Here is a 23,442-nt window from a genome sequence, read left to right as displayed (position 1 = left end):
TCTAGTTAGAGACTACGGTACTAACAGTTTGGTCTAGTTAGAGACTACGGTACTAACAGTTTGGTCTAGTTAGAGACTACGGTACTAACAGTTTGGTCTAGTTAGACTACGGTACTAACAGTTTGGTCTAGTTAGAGACTACGGTACTAACAGTTTGGTCTAGTTAGAGACTACGGTACTACCAGTTTGGTCTAGTTAGACTACGGTACTAACAGTTTGGTCTAGTTAGAGACTACGGTACTAACAGTTTGGTCTAGTTAGAGACTACGGTACTAACAGTTTGGTCTAGTTAGACTACGGTACTAACAGTTTGGTCTAGTTAGACTACGGTACTAACAGTTTGGTCTAGTTAGAGACTACGGTACTAACAGTTTGGTCTAGTTAGAGACTACGGTACTAACAGTTTGGTCTAGTTAGAGACTACGGTACTAACAGTTTGGTCTAGTTAGAGACTACGGTACTAACAGTTTGGTCTAGTTAGAGACTACGGTACTACCAGTTTGGTCTAGTTAGACTACGGTACTAACAGTTTGGTCTAGTTAGAGACTACGGTACTAACAGTTTGGTCTAGTTAGAGACTACGGTACTAACAGTTTGGTCTAGTTAGAGACTACAGTACTACCAGTTTGGTCTAGTTAGACTACGGTACTAACAGTTTGGTCTAGTTAGAGACTACGGTACTAACAGTTTGGTCTAGTTAGAGACTACGGTACTAACAGTTTGGTCTAGTTAGACTACAGTACTACCAGTTTGGTCTAGTTAGAGACTACGGTACTAACAGTTTGGTCTAGTTAGAGACTACGGTACTACCAGTTTGGTCTAGTTAGACTACGGTACTACCAGTTTGGTCTAGTTAGAGACTACGGTACTAACAGTTTGGTCTAGTTAGAGACTACGGTACTAACAGTTGGTCTAGTTAGAGACTACGGTACTACCAGTTTGGTCTAGTTAGAGACTACGGTACTACCAGTTTGGTCTAGAGACTACGGTACTACCAGTTTGGTCTAGTTAGACTACGGTACTAACAGTTTGGTCTAGTTAGAGACTACGGTACTAACAGTTTGGTCTAGTTAGAGACTACGGTACTAACAGTTTGGTCTAGTTAGAGACTACGGTACTAACAGTTTGGTCTAGTTAGAGACTACGGTACTAACAGTTTGGTCTAGTTAGAGACTACGGTACTAACAGTTTGGTCTAGTTAGAGACTACGGTACTACCAGTTTGGTCTAGTTAGACTACGGTACTAACAGTTTGGTCTAGTTAGAGACTACGGTACTAACAGTTTGGTCTAGTTAGAGACTACGGTACTAACAGTTTGGTCTAGTTAGAGACTACAGTACTACCAGTTTGGTCTAGTTAGACTACGGTACTAACAGTTTGGTCTAGTTAGAGACTACGGTACTAACAGTTTGGTCTAGTTAGAGACTACGGTACTAACAGTTTGGTCTAGTTAGACTACAGTACTACCAGTTTGGTCTAGTTAGAGACTACGGTACTAACAGTTTGGTCTAGTTAGAAACTACGGTACTACCAGTTTGGTCTAGTTAGAGACTACGGTACTACCAGTTTGGTCTAGTTAGACTACGGTACTAACAGTTTGGTCTAGTTAGAGACTACGGTACTAACAGTTTGGTCTAGTTAGAGACTACGGTACTAACAGTTTGGTCTAGTTAGACTACGGTACTAACAGTTTGGTCTAGTTAGAGACTACGGTACTAACAGTTTGGTCTAGTTAGAGACTACGGTACTAACAGTTTGGTCTAGTTAGAGACTACGGTACTAACAGTTTGGTCTAGTTAGAGACTACGGTACTAACAGTTTGGTCTAGTTAGAGACTACGGTACTAACAGTTTGGTCTAGTTAGAGACTACGGTACTACCAGTTTGGTCTAGTTAGACTACGGTACTAACAGTTTGGTCTAGTTAGAGACTACGGTACTAACAGTTTGGTCTAGTTAGAGACTACGGTACTAACAGTTTGGTCTAGTTAGACTACGGTACTAACAGTTTGGTCTAGTTAGAGACTACGGTACTAACAGTTTGGTCTAGTTAGAGACTACGGTACTAACAGTTTGGTCTAGTTAGAGACTACGGTACTAACAGTTTGGTCTAGTTAGAGACTACGGTACTACCAGTTTGGTCTAGTTAGACTACGGTACTAACAGTTTGGTCTAGTTAGAGACTACGGTACTAACAGTTTGGTCTAGTTATAGACTACGGTACTAACAGTTTGGTCTAGTTAGAGACTACGGTACTACCAGTTTGGTCTAGTTAGACTACGGTACTAACAGTTTGGTCTAGTTAGAGACTACGGTACTAACAGTTTGGTCTAGTTAGAGACTACGGTACTAACAGTTTGGTCTAGTTAGACTACGGTACTACCAGTTTGGTCTAGTTAGAGACTACGGTACTAACAGTTTGGTCTAGTTAGAAACTACGGTACTACCAGTTTGGTCTAGTTAGAGACTACGGTACTACCAGTTTGGTCTAGTTAGACTACGGTACTAACAGTTTGGTCTAGTTAGAGACTACGGTACTAACAGTTTGGTCTAGTTAGAGACTACGGTACTAACAGTTTGGTCTAGTTAGACTACGGTACTAACAGTTTGGTCTAGTTAGAGACTACGGTACTAACAGTTTGGTCTAGTTAGAGACTACGGTACTAACAGTTTGGTCTAGTTAGAGACTACGGTACTAACAGTTTGGTCTAGTTAGAGACTACGGTACTAACAGTTTGGTCTAGTTAGACTACGGTACTAACAGTTTGGTCTAGTTAGAGACTACGGTACTAACAGTTTGGTCTAGTTAGAGACTACGGTACTACCAGTTTGGTCTAGTTAGAGACTACGGTACTAACAGTTTGGTCTAGTTAGAAACTACGGTACTACCAGTTTGGTCTAGTTAGAAACTACGGTACTACCAGTTTGGTCTAGTTAGAAACTACAGTACTACCAGTTTGGTCTAGTTAGACTACGGTACTACCAGTTTGGTCTAGTTAGACTACGGTACTACCAGTTGGTCTAGTTAGAGACTACGGTACTACCAGTTGGTCTAGTTAGACTGCAGTACTACCAGTTTGGTCTAGTTAGACTACGGTACTAACCCGTTGGTCTAGTTAGACTGCAGTACTAACCCGTTGGTCTAGTTAGACTACAGTACTACCAGTTGGTCTAGTTAGAGACTACGGTACTAACAGTTTGGTCTAGTTAGACTACAGTACTACCAGTTGGTCTAGTTAGACTACAGTACTACCAGTTGGTCTAGTTAGACTACAGTACTACCAGTTGGTCTAGTTAGAGACTACGGTACTACCAGTTTGGTCTAGTTAGACTACGGTACTAACCCGTTGGTCTAGTTAGACTACAGTACTAACCCGTTGGTCTAGTTAGACTACAGTACTACCAGTTTGGTCTAGTTAGACTACAGTACTACCAGTTTGGTCTAGTTAGAGACTACGGTACTAACCCGTTGGTCTAGTTAGACTACAGTACTACCAGTTTGGTCTAGTTAGACTACAGTACTACCAGTTTGGTCTAGTTAGAGACTACGGTACTAACCCGTTGGTCTAGTTAGACTACAGTACTAACCCGTTGGTCTAGTTAGACTACAGTACTACCAGTTGGTCTAGTTAGACTACAGTACTACCAGTTGGTCTAGTTAGACTACAGTACTACCAGTTTGGTCTAGTTAGACTACGGTACTACCAGTTGGTCTAGTTAGACTACGGTACTAACCCGTTGGTGTAGTTAGACTGCAGTACTACCAGTTTTGTCTAGTTAGACTACGGTACTACCAGTTGGTCTAGTTAGACTACGGTACTAACCCGTTGGTCTAGTTAGACTGCAGTACTACCAGTTGGTCTAGTTAGACTACAGTACTACCAGTTTGGTCTAGTTAGACTACGGTACTACCAGTTGGTCTAGTTAGACTACAGTACTACCAGTTGGTCTAGTTAGACTACAGTACTACCCGTTGGTCTAGTTAGACTGCAGTACTACCAGTTGGTCTAGTTAGACTGCAGTACTACCAGTTGGTCTAGTTAGACTACAGTACTACCAGTTTGGTCTAGTTAGACTACGGTACTAACCCGTTGGTCTAGTTAGACTGCAGTACTACCAGTTTGGTCTAGTTAGACTACGGTACTAACCCGTTGGTCTAGTTAGACTACGGTACTACCAGTTGGTCTAGTTAGACTACGGTACTAACCCGTTGGTCTAGTTAGACTTTAGTACTACCAGTTTGGTCTAGTTAGACTACGGTACTACCAGTTGGTCTAGTTAGACTACGGTACTAACCCGTTGGTCTAGTTAGACTGCAGTACTACCAGTTTGGTCTAGTTAGACTACGGTACTAACCCGTTGGTCTAGTTAGACTACGGTACTACCAGTTGGTCTAGTTAGACTACGGTACTACCAGTTGGTCTAGTTAGACTACGGTACTAACCCGTTGGTCTAGTTAGACTACGGTACTAACCCGTTGGTCTAGTTAGACTACGGTACTACCAGTTTGGTCTAGTTAGACTACAGTACTACCAGTTTGGTCTAGTTAGACTACGGTACTAACCCGTTGGTCTAGTTAGACTGCAGTACTACCAGTTTGGTCTAGTTAGACTGCAGTACTAACCCGTTGGTCTAGTTAGACTACAGTACTACCAGTTGGTCTAGTTAGACTACAGTACTACCAGTTGGTCTAGTTAGACTACAGTACTACCAGTTTGTCTAGTTAGACTACGGTACTACCAGTTTGGTCAAGTTAGACTACGGTACTAACCCGTTGGTCTAGTTAGACTACAGTACTACCAGTTTGGTCTAGTTAGACTACGGTACTAACCCGTTGGTCTAGTTAGACTACAGTACTAACCTGTTGGTCTAGTTAGACTACAGTACTACCAGTTTGGTCTAGTTAGACTGCAGTACTACCAGTTTGGTCTAGTTAGACTACAGTACTACCAGTTTGGTCTAGTTAGACTGCAGTACTACCAGTTTGGTCTAGTTAGACTGCAGTACTACCAGTTTGGTCTAGTTAGACTGCAGTACTACCAGTTTGGTCTAGTTAGACTACAGTACTACCAGTTTGGTCTAGTTAGACTACAGTACTACCAGTTTGGTCTAGTTAGAGACTACGGTACTAACCCGTTGGTCTAGTTAGACTACAGTACTACCAGTTTGGTCTAGTTAGACTACAGTACTACCAGTTTGGTCTAGTTAGCGACTACGGTACTAACCCGTTGGTCTAGTTAGACTACAGTACTACCAGTTTGGTCTAGTTAGACTACAGTACTACCAGTTTGGTCTAGTTAGAGACTACGGTACTAACCCGTTGGTCTAGTTAGACTACAGTACTAACCCGTTGGTCTAGTTAGACTACAGTACTACCAGTTGGTCTAGTTAGACTACAGTACTACCAGTTGGTCTAGTTAGACTACAGTACTACCAGTTTGGTCTAGTTGGACTACGGTACTACCAGTTTGGTCTAGTTAGACTACGGTACTAACCCGTTGGTCTAGTTAGACTACAGTACTACCAGTTTGTTCTAGTTAGACTACGGTACTAACCCGTTGGTCTAGTTAGACTACAGTACTAACCTGTTGGTCTAGTTAGACTACAGTACTACCAGTTTGGTCTAGTTAGACTGCAGTACTACCAGTTTGGTCTAGTTAGACTGCAGTACTACCAGTTTGGTCTAGTTAGACTACAGTACTACCAGTTTGGTCTAGTTAGACTACAGTACTACCAGTTGGTCTAGTTAGACTACGGTACTACCAGTTTGGTCTAGTTAGACTACGGTACTAACCCGTTGGTCTAGTTAGACTACAGTACTACCAGTTTGGTCTAGTTAGACTACGGTACTAACCCGTTGGTCTAGTTAGAGACTACAGTACTACCAGTTGGTCTAGTTAGACTACAGTACTACCAGTTTGGTCTAGTTAGACTACAGTACTACCAGTTTGGTCTAGTTAGACTACGGTACTAACCCGTTGGTCTAGTTAGAGACTACAGTACTACCAGTTGGTCTAGTTAGACTACAGTACTACCAGTTTGGTCTAGTTAGACTACAGTACTACCAGTTTGGTCTAGTTAGACTACGGTACTTACCCGTTGGTCTAGTTAGACTGCAGTACTAACCCGTTGGTCTAGTTAGACTGCAGTACTAACAGTTTGGTCTAGTTAGACTACGGTACTAACAGTTTGGTCTAGTTAGACTACGGTACTACCAGTTGGTCTAGTTAGACTACAGTACTACCAGTTTGGTCTAGTTAGAGACTACGGTACTAACCCGTTTGGTCTAGTTAGAGACTACGGTACTAACCCGTTTGTCTAGTTAGACTACGGTACTACCAGTTGGTCTAGTTAGACTACGGTACTAACCCGTTGGTCTAGTTAGACTGCAGTACTAACCCGTTGGTCTAGTTAGACTACAGTACTACCAGTTGGTCTAGTTAGACTACAGTACTACCAGTTGGTCTAGTTAGACTACAGTACTACCAGTTGGTCTAGTTAGACTACGGTACTACCAGTTGATCTAGTTAGACTACGGTACTAACAGTTGGTCTAGTTAGAGACTACAGTACTACCAGTTGGTCTAGTTAGACTACAGTACTACCAGTTTGGTCTGGTTAGAGACTACAGTACTACCAGTTTGGTCTAGTTAGACTACAGTACTACCAGTTTGGTCTAGTTAGACTACAGTACTACCAGTTGGTCTAGTTAGACTACAGTACTACCAGTTTGGTCTAGTTAGACTACAGTACTACCAGTTGGTCTAGTTAGACTACAGTACTACCAGTTGGTCTAGTTAGACTACAGTACTACCAGTTGGTCTAGTTAGACTACAGTACTACCAGTTGGTCTAGTTAGAGACTACAGTACTACCAGTTGGTCTAGTTAGACTACAGTACTACCAGTTTGGTCTGGTTAGAGACTACAGTACTACCAGTTGGTCTAGTTAGACTACAGTACTACCAGTTTGGTCTAGTTAGACTACAGTACTACCAGTTGGTCTAGTTAGACTACAGTACTACCAGTTGGTCTAGTTAGAGACTACAGAACTACCAGTTGGTCTAGTTAGACTACAGTACTACCAGTTTGGTCTGGTTAGAGACTACAGTACTAACAGTTTGGTCTAGTTAGACTACAGTACTACCAGTTGGTCTAGTTAGACTACAGTACTACCAGTTTGGTCTGGTTAGAGACTACAGTACTACACATCATTTAATAGAACCCCTGCCAGCAGTTCCACCCATGCACGCACACCCCTGCACACCCTTGCACACACACGCACACGCACACACACACACACCCAAGCGCGCGCGCAAACACACTCACACACACACGTGTTCATATTTATTCTGCACAGCATGGAGATGTGGTGCTTTTCATGTGGAAGGTCTTGATGAACAGTTGATTTCTTGAATCAGGAGTGTTAGTGCTTTGCTGGAACAAAAGCCTGTACACCCTGTCAGGTTCTCAGGACTATTGTTGAAGAACAGTCACCACCTCCACAGACTGATACCCTGACCAGAGCGCCCTCTTGAGGTGCAGTAGGGAAGCCCCTGGTTCAGGGCTGGAAGGGAGGGGGTGTGGAGGTTTGTTCCTTTACCTTCATCTCCCTCCCTCCACTTATAGTGTGTCTGTCTGTCTCAGGTATCAGCTGTGGTTTCCAGTGAGAGTCTCTCTGTGTGTCTAACTACAGCCCACAGAGTGAGACTAAGCCAGCTGGTATAACCCTCAGCTGCTGTACCATTACAGGCTGCAGACAGACACAGGTGTCGTCATTACCTGAACCTCAGCACACAGCCATGCAAAACAGGCCCTTCACTCTAGTAGCGATGCTAACAATTCTACATGGTCGACCTGTAACATTGTCACATATATATATATATATATACACATACACATACACATACACATACACACACACACACACACACCTAATTTCCATAGCAAAGTCCGGCTGCAGGGAGCTGGATCATTTGGGTGTGATTTGCGGAGATATCATCTGACATTGGTTTGCATGTGTCTGTGTGTATTATTGTGTGTGTGTCTGTGTTTATTAAGTGTGTGTCTGTGTTTATTAACAGTGTGTGTCTGTGTTTATTAACAGTGTGTGTCTGTGTTTATTAACAGTGTGTGTCTGTGTTTATTAAGTGTGTGTCTGTGTTTATTAACAGTGTGTGTCTGTGTTTATTAACAGTGTGTGTCTGTGTTTATTAACAGTGTGTGTCTGTGTTTATTAACAGTGTGTGTATGTGTTTATTAACAGTGTGTGTCTGTGTTTATTAACAGTGTGTGTCTGTGTTTATTAACAGTGTGTGTCTGTGTTTATTAACAGTGTGTGTCTGTGTTTATTAACAGTGTGTGTCTGTGTTTATTAACAGTGTGTGTCTGTGTTTATTAACAGTGTGTGTCTGTGTTTATTAACAGTGTGTGTCTGTGTTTATTAACAGTGTGTGTCTGTGTTTATTAACAGTGTGTGTCTGTGTTTATTAACAGTGTGTGTCTGTGTTTATTAACAGTGTGTGTCTGTGTTTATTAACAGTGTGTGTCTGTGTTTATTAAGTGTGTGTCTGTGTTTATTAAGTGTGCGTCTGTGTTTATTAACAGTGTATGTCTGTGTGTGTCTGTGTTTATTAACAGTGTGTGTCTGTGTTTATTAACAGTGTGTGTCTGTGTTTATTAACAGTGTGTGTCTGTGTTTATTAACAGTGTGTGTCTGTGTTTATTAAGTGTGTGTCTGTGTTTATTAACAGTGTGTCTGTGTTTATTAACAGTGTGTGTCTGTGTTTATTAACTGTGTGTCTGTGTTTATTAACAGTGTGTCTGTGTTTATTAACAGTGTGTGTCTGTGTTTATTAACAGTGTGTGTCTGTGTTTATTAACAGTGTGTGTCTGTGTTTATTAACAGTGTGTGTCTGTGTTTATTAACAGTGTGTGTCTGTGTTTATTAACAGTGTGTGTCTGTGTTTATTTACAGTGTGTGTCTGTGTTTATTAACAGTGTGTGTCTGTGTTTATTAACAGTGTGTGTCTGGGTTTATTAACAGTTTGTGTCTGGGTGTATTAGCTGTGTGTGTGGGTGTATTAGCAGTGTGTGTGTGTGGGTGTATTAGCAGTGTGTGTGTGTGTGTGGGTGTATTAGCAGTGTGTCTGGGTGTATTAACGGTGTATGTGTCTGGGTGTATTAACGGTGTATGTGTCTGGGTGTATTAACAGTGTATGTGTATTAACGGTGTATGTGTATTAACGGTGTATGTGTATTAACGGTGTATGTGTATTAACGGTGTATGTGTATTAACGGTGTATGTGTATTAACGGTGTATGTGTATTAACGGTGTATGTGTATTAACTGTGTATGTGTATTAACGGTATATGTGTCTGGGTGTATTTAACGGTGTATGTGTATTAACGGTGTATGTGTCTGGGTGTATTAACGGTGTATGTGTATTAACGGTGTATGTGTATTAACGGCGTGTGTGTATTAACGGCGTGTGTATGTGTATTAACGGTGTATGTGTATTAACGGTGTATTAACGGTGTATGTGTATTAACAGTGTATTAACGGTGTATGTGTATTAACGGCGTGTGTATGTGTATTAACAGTGTATGTGTATTAACGGTGTATTAACGGTGTATGTGTATTAACGGCGTGTGTATGTGTATTAACGGCGTGTGTATGTGTATTAACGGTGTATGTGTATTAACGGTGTAGGTGTATTAACGGTGTAGGTGTATTAACGGTGTATGTGTAATAACGGTGAGTGTCTGGGTGTATTAACGGTGTATGTGTCTGGGTGTATTAACGGTGTATGTGTATTAACAGCGTGTGTCTGGGTGTATTAACAGCGTGTGTCTGGGTGTATTAACAGTGTATGTGTCTGAGTGTATTAACGGTGTATGTGTATTAACAGTGTATGTATATTAACGGCGTGTGTCTGGGTGTGTTAACGGCGAGTGTCTGGGTGTATTAACGGTGTATGTGTATTCTAACGGCGTGTGTATATTAAGTGTGTGTCTGTGTATTAGCAGTGTGTGCCAGTGTGTTAACGGTGTGTGTCTGTGTGTGTTAACGGCGTGTGTGTCTGTGTGTTAACGGCGTGTGTCTGTGTGTGTTAACGGCGTGTGTCTGTGTGTTAACGGCGTGTGTCTGTGTGTTAACGGCGTGTGTCTGTGTGTGTGTTAACGGCGTGTGTCTGTGTGTGTGTTAACGGCGTGTGTCTGTGTGTTAACGGCGTGTGTCTGTGTGTGTTAACGGCGTGTGTGTGTTAATGGCGTGTGTGTCTGTGTGTGTGTTAATGGCGTGTGTGTCTGTGTGTGTGTTAACGGCGTGTGTGTCTGTGTGTGTGTTAACGGCGTGTGTGTTAACGGCGTGTGTCTGTGTGTGTGTTAACGGCGTGTGTGTCTGTGTGTGTTAACGGCGTGTGTGTCTGTGTGTGTGTTAACGGTGTGTGTGTCTGTGTGTGTGTGTGTCTGTGTGTGTGTTAACGGCGTGTGTCTGTGTGTGTTAACGGCGTGTGTGTCTGTGTGTGTGTTAACGGCGTGTGTCTGTGTGTGTTAACGACGTGTGTCTGTGTGTAGTCCTATAAACAGTGGATGTCAATCTGGGTCATCTGAGAGGTAAAGTGTGGGTCTGCCATCTGTCCTCTCTCTCTCTCTCTCACTCTCTCACTGGCCACACCTGGACTGCTCACTGTAACTGTGAAGGTAAAACAAGGCTTTGATCACATTGTTATTTGTCATAAATGGCCTCTTGCACCATGTTTTGCCTCACCCTCCCTGATCTGCAAGGTGGAGCAGACATACAGACGGCTCCTAAAGCTAGAGCTGAGAATATACGCCCCCCCCCCCCCACGCACCCACACCATGTTTTGCCTCACCCTCCCTGATCTGCAAGGTGGAGCAGACATACAGACGGCTCCTAAAGCTAGAGCTGAGAATATACGCCCCCCCCCACGCACCCACACCATGTTTTGCCTCACCCTCCCCGATCTGCAAGGTGGAGCAGACATACAGACGGCTCCTAAAGCTAGAGCTGAGAATATACGCCCCCCCCCCACGCACCCACACCATGTTTTGCCTCACCCTCCCTGATCTGCAAGGTGGAGCAGACATACAGACGGCTCCTAAAGCTAGAGCTGAGAATATACGCCCCCCCACGCACCCACACCATGTTTTGCCTCACCCTCCCTGATCTGCAAGGTGGAGCAGACATACAGACGGCTCCTAAAGCTAGAGCTGAGAATATACGCCCCCCCACGCACCCACACCATGTTTTGCCTCACCCTCCCTGATCTGCAAGGTGGAGCAGACATACAGACGGCTCCTAAAGCTAGAGCTGAGAATATACCCCCCCACCCCCCCCCACGCACACACAGCCGGTTGAGTTAGTACTGCATGGTATAGCCCAAGGCCCGTAGCTAATTAAACCTCTGTGTGTGTCTGGTCCAGGGAGAGCTCCAGAAATAGACCAAACACAGCAAGACGCTAGCCTGTTTTCCTGTTTCTTTCCCCCGAAGGGACCCCACATTTTGTTTTCGACGCCTGTCTGTTTTTAAAGAAATGAAAGAAAGCAAAGCATCTCCATGGCTTGATGCAACATTATGTACGCCACTGCCAAGTGTGCTTATCTGGACAGCAAGTGTGTGTGTGTGTGTGTGAGAGAGAGAGAGAGGGGAGATTTGTTTTTAGTTTTTGCATCTGTAGGCCATGTCCTTTTCTGAGGTGTTTTGTTGCTCCTGGCCATGTCATTATGCTCTCTGATCTCTCTAATATCGTAGCCTCTCGTTTCCCTGATTCTTTCCTTTCCCTCCTTTTTTCTTGTTGATCATTTTCTCTATAGCCCCTGTTCCCTCCCCCTCCTTTTCTCTTCATCTCAGCCCCTACCCAGTTTCCCCTCCGTCTCCCCCTCCTCTCCTCTGTGGTTGGTCTATTTATAGCCCTGTCTTCCCAGGGCTCGGCTGGTACAAAAGCCTTTTCATGTTGCCACTATAATTTCAGCCTCGGTGCCTACGTACACAGACGGGAGAGAGGCATGGGCACACAGCTAGGTGTGTGTGTGTGTGTGTGCGTGCTCGCTGTACCCAAAGGGAGTGTTATTTTTACCTTTCCCCTCCTCATTTTCTCTCCCACCCTCTCCATCCCTTTCTCCCACACTTGCTATGCTGAGCACAGCCAGTTTCAGCTGAGCCCAACAACCAGCCTACACACACACACACACACACACACACACACACACACACACACACACACACACACACACTGTCTGATGAATGAACGGTGCCATTACACTAAGCTTTCTTCAGGGCAGAGAACCCCTGGCATCTCAGCATGAGTTCCCAGCGTAGATCCTCTGCTGTTTCCAGGCGATTCAGGCTCTCTGGGTCCATAGCGAAGCAACGGTTGCTCCGTTAGGCTGCTTTCCTCGATGCCGCGGAGGCTCCCTCTCAGAGAGGTGTAGTTCGGTCGGTTGTCGGTTGATTGCGGGAGGGTTGTCTCGATGTTGCGGACCATATTTGAAGCGGAGTTCTCTCCCTCTCCCACAGAAGGACTCCTGGGCAAGGAGCAGCAGCTGGATGTCCTGAAGACGTCTGCCCTCAACCACATCCCCACAGGTAGGAGACCAACACATTACCTGTCTGTCTTTCATTATGTGACTGAATGTCGACCGTTGTCTTTAGAATGTGTGTGTTTTTAAGGTCTGTCTGTCACACAAAGCTAAGAGGAAAGCAATCTGGCTTTCTTGGAGGAGAAATGTTATGTGTACTAAAACTGATAAGAATGCAGAAGTCATTTCATAAAAAAAAATTTGCGGGGTGTGATGTATAACTTCAGATTAAACCAAATCATTTATAGTCATGACTACTGGTTTCAATTTAATTTGCAGTAAATACTTTATGAATTTATTGTAACAAATCAGCTTGCAAGGTTGCTAGCCAACTAGCCTGCTAACGTTAGCACTACTAGCTTGCTAATGTTACATTAGCACTGGGTCAGAGAGTTGCTATAATCACCTAGCTTACAGCTACAGTAAAGCAACGTTTTGGAAATACATAACCCCATCTAACCAGTTATCAAATAATGTTACCGGTATATGCATTTATCTAAGCCAGCCAACTAAAGTTCATTATTTTAGCCTACTAGCCTAGCTAGCCAACCACCACGGTTGACATAGCTAAGGAGTAAGCCAGAGAACAACTAGTCACAGGCAGGAACCCACAGAACACAACAACAAGGGAGACATACCGATTGACGGCTGAGTTAGCTACAATAGTCAAAGAACAACCAAGGAGAGACCTTCAGAGGGATAGTCAGATACACTAATATATATATACACACACACACACACACACACACACACACACACACACACACACACACACACAGTACCAGTCAAAAGTTTGGACACACCTATCATTCAAGTGTTTTATTTTATTTTTACTATTTTTCAAAACTATGAAATAACACATGGAATCATGTAATAACCAAAAAAGTGTTAAATCAAAATATATTTTAGATTCTTCAAAGTAGCCACCCTTTGCCTTGATGACAGCTTTTCACACTCTTGGCGTTCTCTCAACCAGCTTCACCTGGAATGCTTTTCCATCAGTCTTGAAGGAGTTCCCACATATGCTGAGCTGTTTTTTCTTCACTCTGCGGTCCAACTCATCTCAATTGGGTTGAGATCGGTTAATTGTGAAGGCCAGGTCATCTGATGCAGCACTTCATCACTCTCCTTCTTGGTCAAATAGCGCTTACACAGCCTGTAGGTGTGAGGGGTCATTGTCCTGTTGAAAAACAAATGATAGTCCCGTTACGCCATCCCATCTGGTTTGGGCTTATCGTTGCAGAATGCTGTGGTTGCCATGCTGGTTAAGTGTGCCTTGAATTCTAAATAAATCAGTGTCACCAGCAAAGCACCCCACACCATCACACCACCTCCTCCATGCTTTATGGTGGGAACCACACATGCGGAGATCATCCGTTCACCTACTCTGCGTCTCACAAAAACACAGCAGTTGGAAACAAAAATCTCAAATTTGGACTCATCAGAACCAGATTTCCACCGGTCTAATGTCCATTGCTCGTGTTTCTTGGCCCAAGCAAGTCTCTTCTAATTGGTGTCCTTTAGTAGTTGTTTCTTTGCAGCAATTCGACCATGAAGGCCTGATTCACGCAGTCTCCTCTGAACAGTTGTTGAGATGTGTCTGTTACATGAACTCTGTGAAGAATTTATTTGGGCTGCAATTTCTGAGGCGGGTAACTCTGATGAACTTATCCTCTGCAGCAGAGTTAACTCTGGGTCTTCCTTTCCTGTGGCGGTTCTCATGAGAGCCAGTTTCATCATAGCGCTTGATGGTTTTTGCGAATGCACTTGAAGAAACTTTCAAAGTTCTTGACATTTTCCGGATTGACTGACCTTCATGTCTTAAAGTAATGATGGACTATCTTTTCTCTTTGCTTATTTGAGCTGTTCTTGCCATAATATGGTCTTGGTCTTTTACCAAATAGGGCTATCTTCTATACCAACCCTACCTTGTCACAACACAACTGATTGGCTCAAATGCATTAAGAAGGAAAGAAATTCCACAAATGTACTTTTAACAAGGCACCCCTGTTCATTGAAATGCATTCCAGGTGCATGAAGCTGGTTGAGAGAATGCCAAGAGTGTGCAAAACTGTCATCAAGGCAAAGGGTGGCTACTTTGAAGAATCTCAAATATAAAATATATTTTGATTTGTTTAATAGGTTTATGGTTACTACATGATTCCATATGTGTTATTTCATCATTTTGATGTCTTCACTATTATTCTACAATATAGAACATAGTAGAAATTAAGAAAAACCCTTGAATGAGTGGGTGTGTCCAAACTTTTGACTGGTACTGTACAAAAGTATGTGGACACTCCTTCAAATGAGTGAATTCGGCTATTTTAGCCACACCCATTGCTGACAGGTGTAGAAATAGTCTGTCCTCAGTTGCAACATCAGCACAGGAACTGTTTGTCGGAGGTTTCATGAAATGGGTTTCCATAGCCGAGCAGCCGCACACAAGCCAAAGATCACCATGCGCAATGCCAAGCTTCAGCTGGAGTGGTGTAAAGCTCACTGCCATTAGATTCTGGAGCAGTGGAAACGTGTTCTCTGGAGTGATGAATCATGTTTCACCATCTGGCAGTCTGACAGAGAAATCTGGGTTTGGCGGACTCCAGGAGAACGCTACCTGCCCGACTGCATAGTGTCTACTCTAAAGTTTGGTGGAGGAGGAATAATGACCTGGGGCTGTTTTTCATGGTTCGGCTAGGCCTCTTAGTTCCAGTAAAGGGAAATCTTAACACTACAGCATACAATGACATTCTAGACGTTTCTGTGCTTCCAAATTTTGTGGAAGGCCCTTTCCTGTTTCAGTATGACATCCCCCCCATGCACAAAGCGAGGTCCGTACGGAAATTGTTGATCAGTGTGGAAGAACTTGACTGGCCTGCAAAGAGCCCTGACCTCAACCCCATCGAACACCTTTGGGATGAATTGGAACGCAGACTGTGAGCCAAGCCTAATCGCCCAACATCAGTGCCCAACTTCACTAATGCTCTTGTGTCTGAATGGAAACAAGTCACAGCAGCAATGTTCCAACATCTGGTGGAAAGCCTTCCCAGAAGAGTGGAGGCTATCTTGTTATGGCTGCAATCCCGATATCGGGATAAGTGTCATCAACAACCGCTGAATAGCATAGAGCTACATACAATAAATATTACTATAAATATTTATATTCATGAAATCACAAGTGCAATATAGGAAAACCCAGCTTAGCCTTTTGTTAATCCACATGTCAGATCGTGTCAGATTTTGAAATGATGCTTTACAGTGAAAGCAATCCAAGTGTTTGTAAGTTTATCGATCGCACGACAAAACATTAAGTACACTTAGCATCAAGTAGCTCGGTCACAAATCAGAAAAGATGATCTTTGGATGTTTTCACTCACGAGACTCCCAGTTACACAACAAATGTTCCTTTTTGTTCCATAAAGATTATTTTTATACCCAAAATACCGATGTTTGTTTGTCGCGCTATGTTCAGAAATCCACAGGAAAGAGCGGTCACGACAACGCAGACAAAAATTCCAAATAGTTTCCATAATGTCCACAATGTTTTTTATAATCAATCCTCAGGTTGTTTTAAAAATATATAATCGATAATATATCAACTGAAAATGTCTTTCACAGTAGGAGAGGGGAAAACAATGGCTGTCCAAATTCTGTTGCGCGAGCAATACTCATGTGACCACTTGACGCGATGTTATCGTTCTGGCTCATTTTTCAAAATAAAAGCCTGAAACTATGTCTGAAGACTGACACCTTGAGGAAGCGATAGAAAAAATAATCTGGTTCATATCCCAGCAAAGGGAGGCTATGGAACATGGAGTTTTCAAAATAGAAGCCACTTCCTGTTTTGATTTTCCTCAGGGTTTCGCCTGCAATATCAGTTATGTTATACTCACAGACAATATTTTGACAGTTTTGGAAACTTTAGTGTTTTCTATCCAATACTACTAATAATATGCATATATTAGCAACTGAGACTGAGGAGCTGGCCGTTTACAATGGGCACCTTTTCATCCAAGCTACTCAATACTACCCCTGCAGCCATAAACAGTTATAGCAGGGGGGGACAAACTCCATATTAATGCCAATGATTTTGGAATGAGATGTTCGACAAGCAGGTGTCCATATATTTTTGTTCATGTAGTGTAGCTTATCCAATAGTGATATATTGAGGTAAATCCATTTAGAATTTACCCGGTTTATCTCCAGCACTGCTGACACTCGCAATGTACCAGTAGGTTGGTAGGAAATAGATGTTGCAGGCTTCACATTCACACTCGGCACAGCACCTGGTTTCAGTCAGTCTCAAATCGAATCCTGCCATCGGAGTCCTCCGGGGAGAAATGAGCACTGGATACAGTAGAGGTACGCACAGTTCCCATACTCCAATCCGTTCACGTCAACCACACACACTGGTCCAACTTAAAAGGTTGCTTCTCATTTTTGGGTCACAAATGAGTCGTAACCCCATCCTTGTGGGTATTACTGCACTACTCGTGTATTACTGCACTAGCTACAAATGACGGAAATCTACGACACTCGCTCGACTACCAAACGCACAGGAGACGAGGATGTATATAGTTTCTTCTTCATGGATGTACATAGTAGCTCGGGAACACTTGGTTTGGAATGTAATACCATGCTAGCATGGCTAGTAGCTAACGATAGCCAGCTGGAACTAGATAGGTAGCACCTTTGTGGGTAGTTCTGAAGATATCCGGAAATAAGTGAATAAATATGTAAAAACGCTAAAACATAACTATGTTTGTAGTTATAGGTAACCAGATCGTGACTACAACTAAGCTACTACTAAGTCTTTGACCACACTTTTGTTGCTTCCTACCTTACCTTTTGTGACTAGGGGGCAGTATTTTCATTTTTGGAAAAATAATGTTCCCGTAGTAAACGGGATATTTTGTCAGGACAAGATGCTAGAATATGCATATAATTGACAGCTTAGGATAGAAAACACTCTAAAGTTTCCAAAACTGTAAAATATTGTCTGTGAGTATAACAGAACTGATGTTGCAGGCGAAAGCCTGAGAAAAATCCAATCCGGAAGTGACTCATCTTTTGAAAGCGCTGAGTTCCGATGCGTCCCTATTGAGCAGTGAATGGGCTATCAACCAGATTACTTTTTCTCCGTATTCCCCAAGGTGTCTACAGCATTGTGACGTAGTTTTACGCATTTATGTTGAAGAATACCCGTAAGCGGCTACATTGCGCAAGTGGTCACCTGATGGCTCCCAGAGTGATTCTCGCGTAAAATACAGAGGTAATCATTATTCCAATCGGTCCTACTGAAAAACCAATTGTCCCGGTGGATATATTATCGAATAGATATTTGAAAAACACCTTGAGGATTGATTATAAAAACGTTTGCCATGTTTCTGTCAATATTATGGAGCTAATTTGGAATATTTTTAGGCGTTTTCGTGACTGCAATTTCCGGGCGATTTCTCAGGCAAATGTGAAGAACAAACAGAGTTATTTCGCCTACAAAAATAATATTTTTGGAAAAAAGGAACATTGGCTATCTAACTGGGAGTCTCGTGAGTGAAAACATCCGAAGCTCATCAAAGGTAAACAATTTAATTTGATTGCTTTTCTGATTACCGTGACCAAGTTACCTGCTGCTAGCTGGACAAAATGCTATGCTAGGCTATCGATAAACTTACACAAATGCTTGTCTAGCTTTGGCTGTAAAGCATATTTTGAAAATCTGAGATGACAGGGTGATTAACAAAAGGCTAAGCTGTGTCTCAATATATTTCACTTGTGATTTTCATGAATAGGAATATTTTCTAGGAATATTTATGTCCTTTGCGTTATGCAAATTAGTGTCAGTCGATGATTACGCTCCCTCACGCGGGATGGGGAGTCACTAGAGGTTTTAATAGGGCGTTGGGCAAGAACAGCTTCAGTGCGCCTTGGTATAGATTCTACAAATGGCTGAAAATCTGAGGGATGCGACACCATTCTTCCACATTTGTTGATGTTGGTGGAAAACACCGTCAAGTCCCGCTCCAGAATCTCCCATAAGTCTTAACTTAAAAATCACTGAGATCTCTTCTTCTATCCATGGTAGCCATAATAACGGGCAACTGGGCCTTTTTATACATGACCCAGCGCATGTTAATTGCTTAATTAACTCAGGAATATTCAATATACTTTATATCGTTTACTCAAGTGTTTTCTTTATTTTGGCAGTCTTGGTATTTAACACATAAATAAGCCATCAATTTCTCTCCTTTCCTCCCGTACGGAACCATCTCTTTCTCTGTCTCTGTCTCGCTCTCTCTCTGTCTCGCTCTCTCTCTGTCTCGCTCTCTCTCTGTCTCGCTCTCTCTCTGTCTCGCTCTCTCTCTGTCTCGCTCTCTCTCTGTCTCGCTCTCTCTGTCTCTGCCTCGCTCTCTGTCTCTGCCTCGCTCTCTGTCTCTGCCTCGCTCTCTGTCTCTGCCTCGCTCGCTCTCTCTCTGTCTCGCTCTCTCTCTGTCTCGCTCTCTCTCTGTCTCGCTCTCTGTCTCTGCCGCTCTCTGTCTCTGCCGCTCTCTGTCTCTGCCGCTCTCTGTCTCTGCCGCTCTCTCTCTGTCTCTGCCGCTCTCTCTCTGTCTCTGCCGCTCTCTCTCTGTCTCTGCCGCTCTCTCTCTGTCTCTGCCGCTCTCTCTGCCGCTCTCTCTGTCTCTGCCGCTCTCTCTGCCGCTCTCTCTGCCGCTCTCTCTGCCGCTCTCTCTGCCGCGCTCTCTGCCGCTCTCTCTGCCGCGCTCTCTGCCGCGCTCTCTGCCGCGCTCTCTGCCGCTCTCTCTGCCGCTCTCTCTGCCGCTCTCTCTGCCGCTCTCTCTGCCTCTGCCGCTCTCTCTCTGTCTCTGCCGCTCTCTCTCTGTCTCTGCCGCTCTCTCTCTGTCTCTGCCGCTCTCTCTCTGTCTCTGCCGCTCTCTCTGTCTCTGCCGCTCTCTCTGTCTCTGCCGCTCTCTCTGTCTCTGCCGCTCTCTCTCTGTCTCTGCCGCTCTCTCTGTCTCTGCCGCTCTCTCTGTCTCTGCCGCTCTCTCTGTCTCTGCCGCTCTCTCTGTCTGCCGCTCTCTGTCTCTGCCGCTCTCTGTCTCTGCCGCTCTCTCTCTGCCGCTCTCTGTCTCTGCCGCTCTCTGTCTCTGCCGCTCTCTGTCTCGCTCTCTCTCTCTGTCTCTGCCGCTCTCTCTCTGTCTCTGCCGCTCTCTCTCTGTCTCTGCCGCTCTCTCTCTGTCTCTGCCGCTCTCTCTCTGTCTCTGCCGCTCTCTCTCTGTCTCTGCCGCTCTCTCTCTGTCGCTGCCGCTCTCTCTCTGTCTCTGCCGCTCTCTCTGTCTCTGCCTCTCTCTCTGCCGCTCTCTCTGTCTCTGCCGCTCTCTCTGCCGCTCTCTCTGCCGCTCTCTCTGCCGCTCTCTCTGCCGCGCTCTCTGCCGCGCTCTCTGCCGCTCTCTCTGCCGCGCTCTCTGCCGCGCTCTCTGCCGCGCTCTCTGCCGCTCTCTCTGCCTCTGCCGCTCTCTCTCTGTCTCTGCCGCTCTCTCTCTGTCTCTGCCGCTCTCTCTCTGTCTCTGCCGCTCTCTCTCTGTCTCTGTCGCTCTCTCTCTGTCTCTGTCGCTCTCTCTCTGTCTCTGCCGCTCTCTCTCTGTCTCTGCCGCTCTCTCTCTGTCTCTGCCGCTCTCTCTGTCTCTGCCGCTCTCTCTCTGTCTCTGCCGCTCTCTGTCTCTGCCGCGCTCTCTGTCTCTGCCGCTCTCTCTGTCTCTGCCGCTCTCTCTGCCGCTCTCTCTGTCTCTGCCGCTCTCTCTGTCTCTGCCGCTCTCTCTGTCTCTGCCGCTCTCTCTGTCTCTGCCGCTCTCTCTGTCTCTGCCGCTCTCTCTCTCTGCCGCTCTCTGTCTCTGCCGCTCTCTGTCTCTGCCGCTCTGTCTCTGCCGCTCTCTGTCTCTGCCGCTCTCTGTCTCTGCCGCTCTCTGTCTCTGCCGCTCTCTGTCTCTGCCGCTCTCTCTCTGTCGCGCTCTCTCTCTGTCGCGCTCTCTCTCTGTCGCGCTCTCTCTCTGTCGCGCTCTCTCTCTGTCGCGCTCTCTCTCTGTCGCGCTCTCTCTCTGTCGCGCTCTCTCTCTGTCGCGCTCTCTCTCTGTCGCGCTCTCTCTCTGTCGCGCTCTCTCTCTGTCGCGCTCTCTCTCTGTCGCGCTCTCTCTCTGTCGCGCTCTCTCTCTGTCGCGCTCTCTCTCTGTCGCGCTCTCTCTCTGTCGCGCTCTCTCTCTGTCGCGCTCTCTCTCTGTCGCGCTCTCTCTCTGTCGCGCTCTCTCTCTGTCGCGCTCTCTCTCTGTCGCGCTCTCTCTCTGTCGCGCTCTCTCTCTGTCGCGCTCTCTCTCTCTCTCTCTCCTCTCTCCTCTCTCCTCTCTCCTCTCTCTCCTCTCTCTCCTCTCTCTCCTCTCTCTCCTCTCTCTCCTCTCTCTCCTCTCTCTCCTCTCTCTCCTCTCTCTCCTCTCTCTCCTCTCTCTCCTCTCTCTCCTCTCTCTCCTCTCTCTCCTCTCTCTCTCTCTCTCTCTCTCTCTCTCTCTCCCCACACACCATGTGTTGTTCTTTATTCAGCTGCAGTGACACCATTAAATATTGAAATATCCCTTACTGACATCATAGAAGATTTCTGGGGACTGTTGTCATGGAAACCGTGTATGTCTTGTACTGCCGCCCACAGACAGATATGGAGAACCCCATTCAATACTCTGACTCAATGGACCTCCTCTCCTATGCTCTATGGGCACTTTTCTACTAGTATTTCTTTGTGTTCCAGAATAACAAGGCACACCGGTGGTGTGACTAGCCTGAATGGGTCAACTGCCTCATTTTAACCACAGTCATGTCCCTGGTTAGCATTGTTTAGCCCACTCATCGAAGCACGCTATATGTGGATGATGTCAGTCTCTCCAAGGCTGTTGATACAGCTTCTATAATCGGATGCATTAGATCCAGGGTAGGAGTGGTAATCTTGGCTCAGATCCCCCCCATCTGTCCATTCAATATTATGTAAAATGCTAAACTGATCCTAGATCAGTTCCTACTGTGAGATGCTTGACACATCCAGCCGCTGGTGTCCAGTTCCAGACCTTTGTCTGTGTGTAATACCCAGTGTGACCCAGCCGTCATCTGATGCCACCCCAGGATAATGCTTTGGCGTGTGGAAAACGTCTCCCATAACACACGTCTGCCGGTCCTCTCCTCGCTCAGATGTAAATCCATGTGGTTGATACACATCGAGCTCTCGGGTCGTGATGCATGGCAAAGAAAACATCTCTCGCTTAAACGGCTTATTTGTAATTTGAGAAAGGAAATGAGATTTGACCACTGGTCGAGCTGTTTTGCCTGTCTGGTGTTGGTTTTCATCTCTGTTGAGTTTGATACTGAACCATGTTAATACCTGATGACCCAACTCAGAACGGGGGTCCCAACTTCCCCTGATAGAGGGTCTCCGTTATCGTTGCTTTAGTCTGAGTAGACCTCGGGGAAACACTGCTCCCCCAGCCTTGACACAGATTTCTGTTACACGGGTGAGGATGAGCCCTTTCGGAGATCAACCTCTGCTTGAACCTGTCTTCTCCCACAGACATGGAGGACAGAGCGTCCTCTTTCCTGTATGACCGTGACGTGCGCCCTCGTCCATAGATTAGTCTGGGTTAAGTAGCGAGAGATGTACTTGTGCAGGTATGTATGGGCACCCTCATATCCTCACGTCTCACCCTTCTGTTCCTCACGTCCCACATCTCCCCCTTTCTCTCCCCCGTCCCTCTCCCTGCTGCCGCGCTGCAGACTGGAACGCTGACGTCAGCCGGAGGCCCGGGACAGGCCGGAGCGTGTTGGGATGAGTCGGGCTCGCTGCACACAGACACCCCACCTCTCTCTCTGTCACTAGAGGAACACAGATGTGTTGAGGAACTCCTCTGTCTGTAAGATGAGCTGCCAGAGGGCGGCTGCAAGACACTGACTGACAGACAGACCGGCCATTTGAGTGACTGATCTCTGATAGAGTTCCTCGTGGTTTCCTGTGGGGTGTTGGCTTGGACGTGTTGGCTCTCGTTCTCTGTCACTCTAGGTATTAATATGAAAGCCTGGTGTACATGAACCTGCACTTATTGTCACTGTTTTGCAAAATCTCTGGTTTCCTTCATAATCATTGATCTTGAACCACCTGAAAGGTGAAAGCAGGACCCATCCAACCTTTGACCTTCCAGTCCCCATACAGACCACTCCCTCTCCTTGTTTCGCCACCCGTCAGGCCTTGTGACAAACTTCTCACCACATCTCTAAACGTGGTAAATAATATCTCCCCGGCCCATTCTGACCGGCGATAGGCAGGGCTCGGCCTGGGTTGAGCTCGACGTCTATTAGACTTAATGAGTGGAGTGTAGAGCCTTTGCAATCAGACTGAGGGACATTCTCAGACAACAGGCTTTAAATCAGAGCTGCGCTTCAGAGCGAGCGGCTGTACTGTCTGGTAGATCTATTTCTATCTGTGTTCTGTAATGGGAGCCGGCAGAGGGAGGGGGCAGGGAGGCCCCCCAGGGGTGGTAAACACATTGTTTATCTGAGGAGAGAAGAGAAGGGTGAGGAAGAGGGAAAGAAACAGGAGAGATGTAAATAGATAGAAAAGTGTGATAGAGATGTGTGTGGAAAGAGAGATGGAGAGAGTGGGCGAAAGAGGCTGACAGAGAGGGGGACAGAGCGAGAAAGAAGAAGAGCGAGAGTAGTGGTTGTGTTGGAGGGAGTCTTGTTTGGTGTCATGAATAAGCCAAGTCACTACTGAATAATCTATAACTCACATGGTGGGAAGCTTTCCCTAGTGGAAGCTGAAA

At 45.3% G+C, this 23,442-nt stretch overlaps 1 protein-coding gene across 5 annotated transcripts in view; it reads left to right on the top strand.

Annotated features, from left to right (window-relative positions):
* Positions 1 to 23,442, top strand: part of LOC110528724 (histone deacetylase 4) — a 75,118-nt gene that overhangs the window by 8,918 nt on the left and 42,758 nt on the right. For 3 of the 5 annotated variants that reach the window (XM_036982554.2, XM_036982553.2, XM_090240012.1), the window contains exon 3: positions 12,537 to 12,605. In XM_036982554.2, the coding sequence (XP_036838449.1) occupies positions 12,537 to 12,605 (69 nt within the window). Of the gene's footprint in view, positions 1 to 12,416; positions 12,606 to 23,442 lie in introns of those variants that run through there. The other 2 variants (XM_090240010.1, XM_090240009.1) reach the window with 2 other exon arrangements.

This window comes from Oncorhynchus mykiss, chromosome 7, assembly GCF_057628025.1.
Source record: "Oncorhynchus mykiss isolate SJ-2025 chromosome 7, ASM5762802v1, whole genome shotgun sequence".
Classification (NCBI taxonomy): Eukaryota; Metazoa; Chordata; class Actinopteri; order Salmoniformes; family Salmonidae; genus Oncorhynchus; species Oncorhynchus mykiss.
This window is presented reverse-complemented; position numbering and strand designations above follow the sequence as displayed.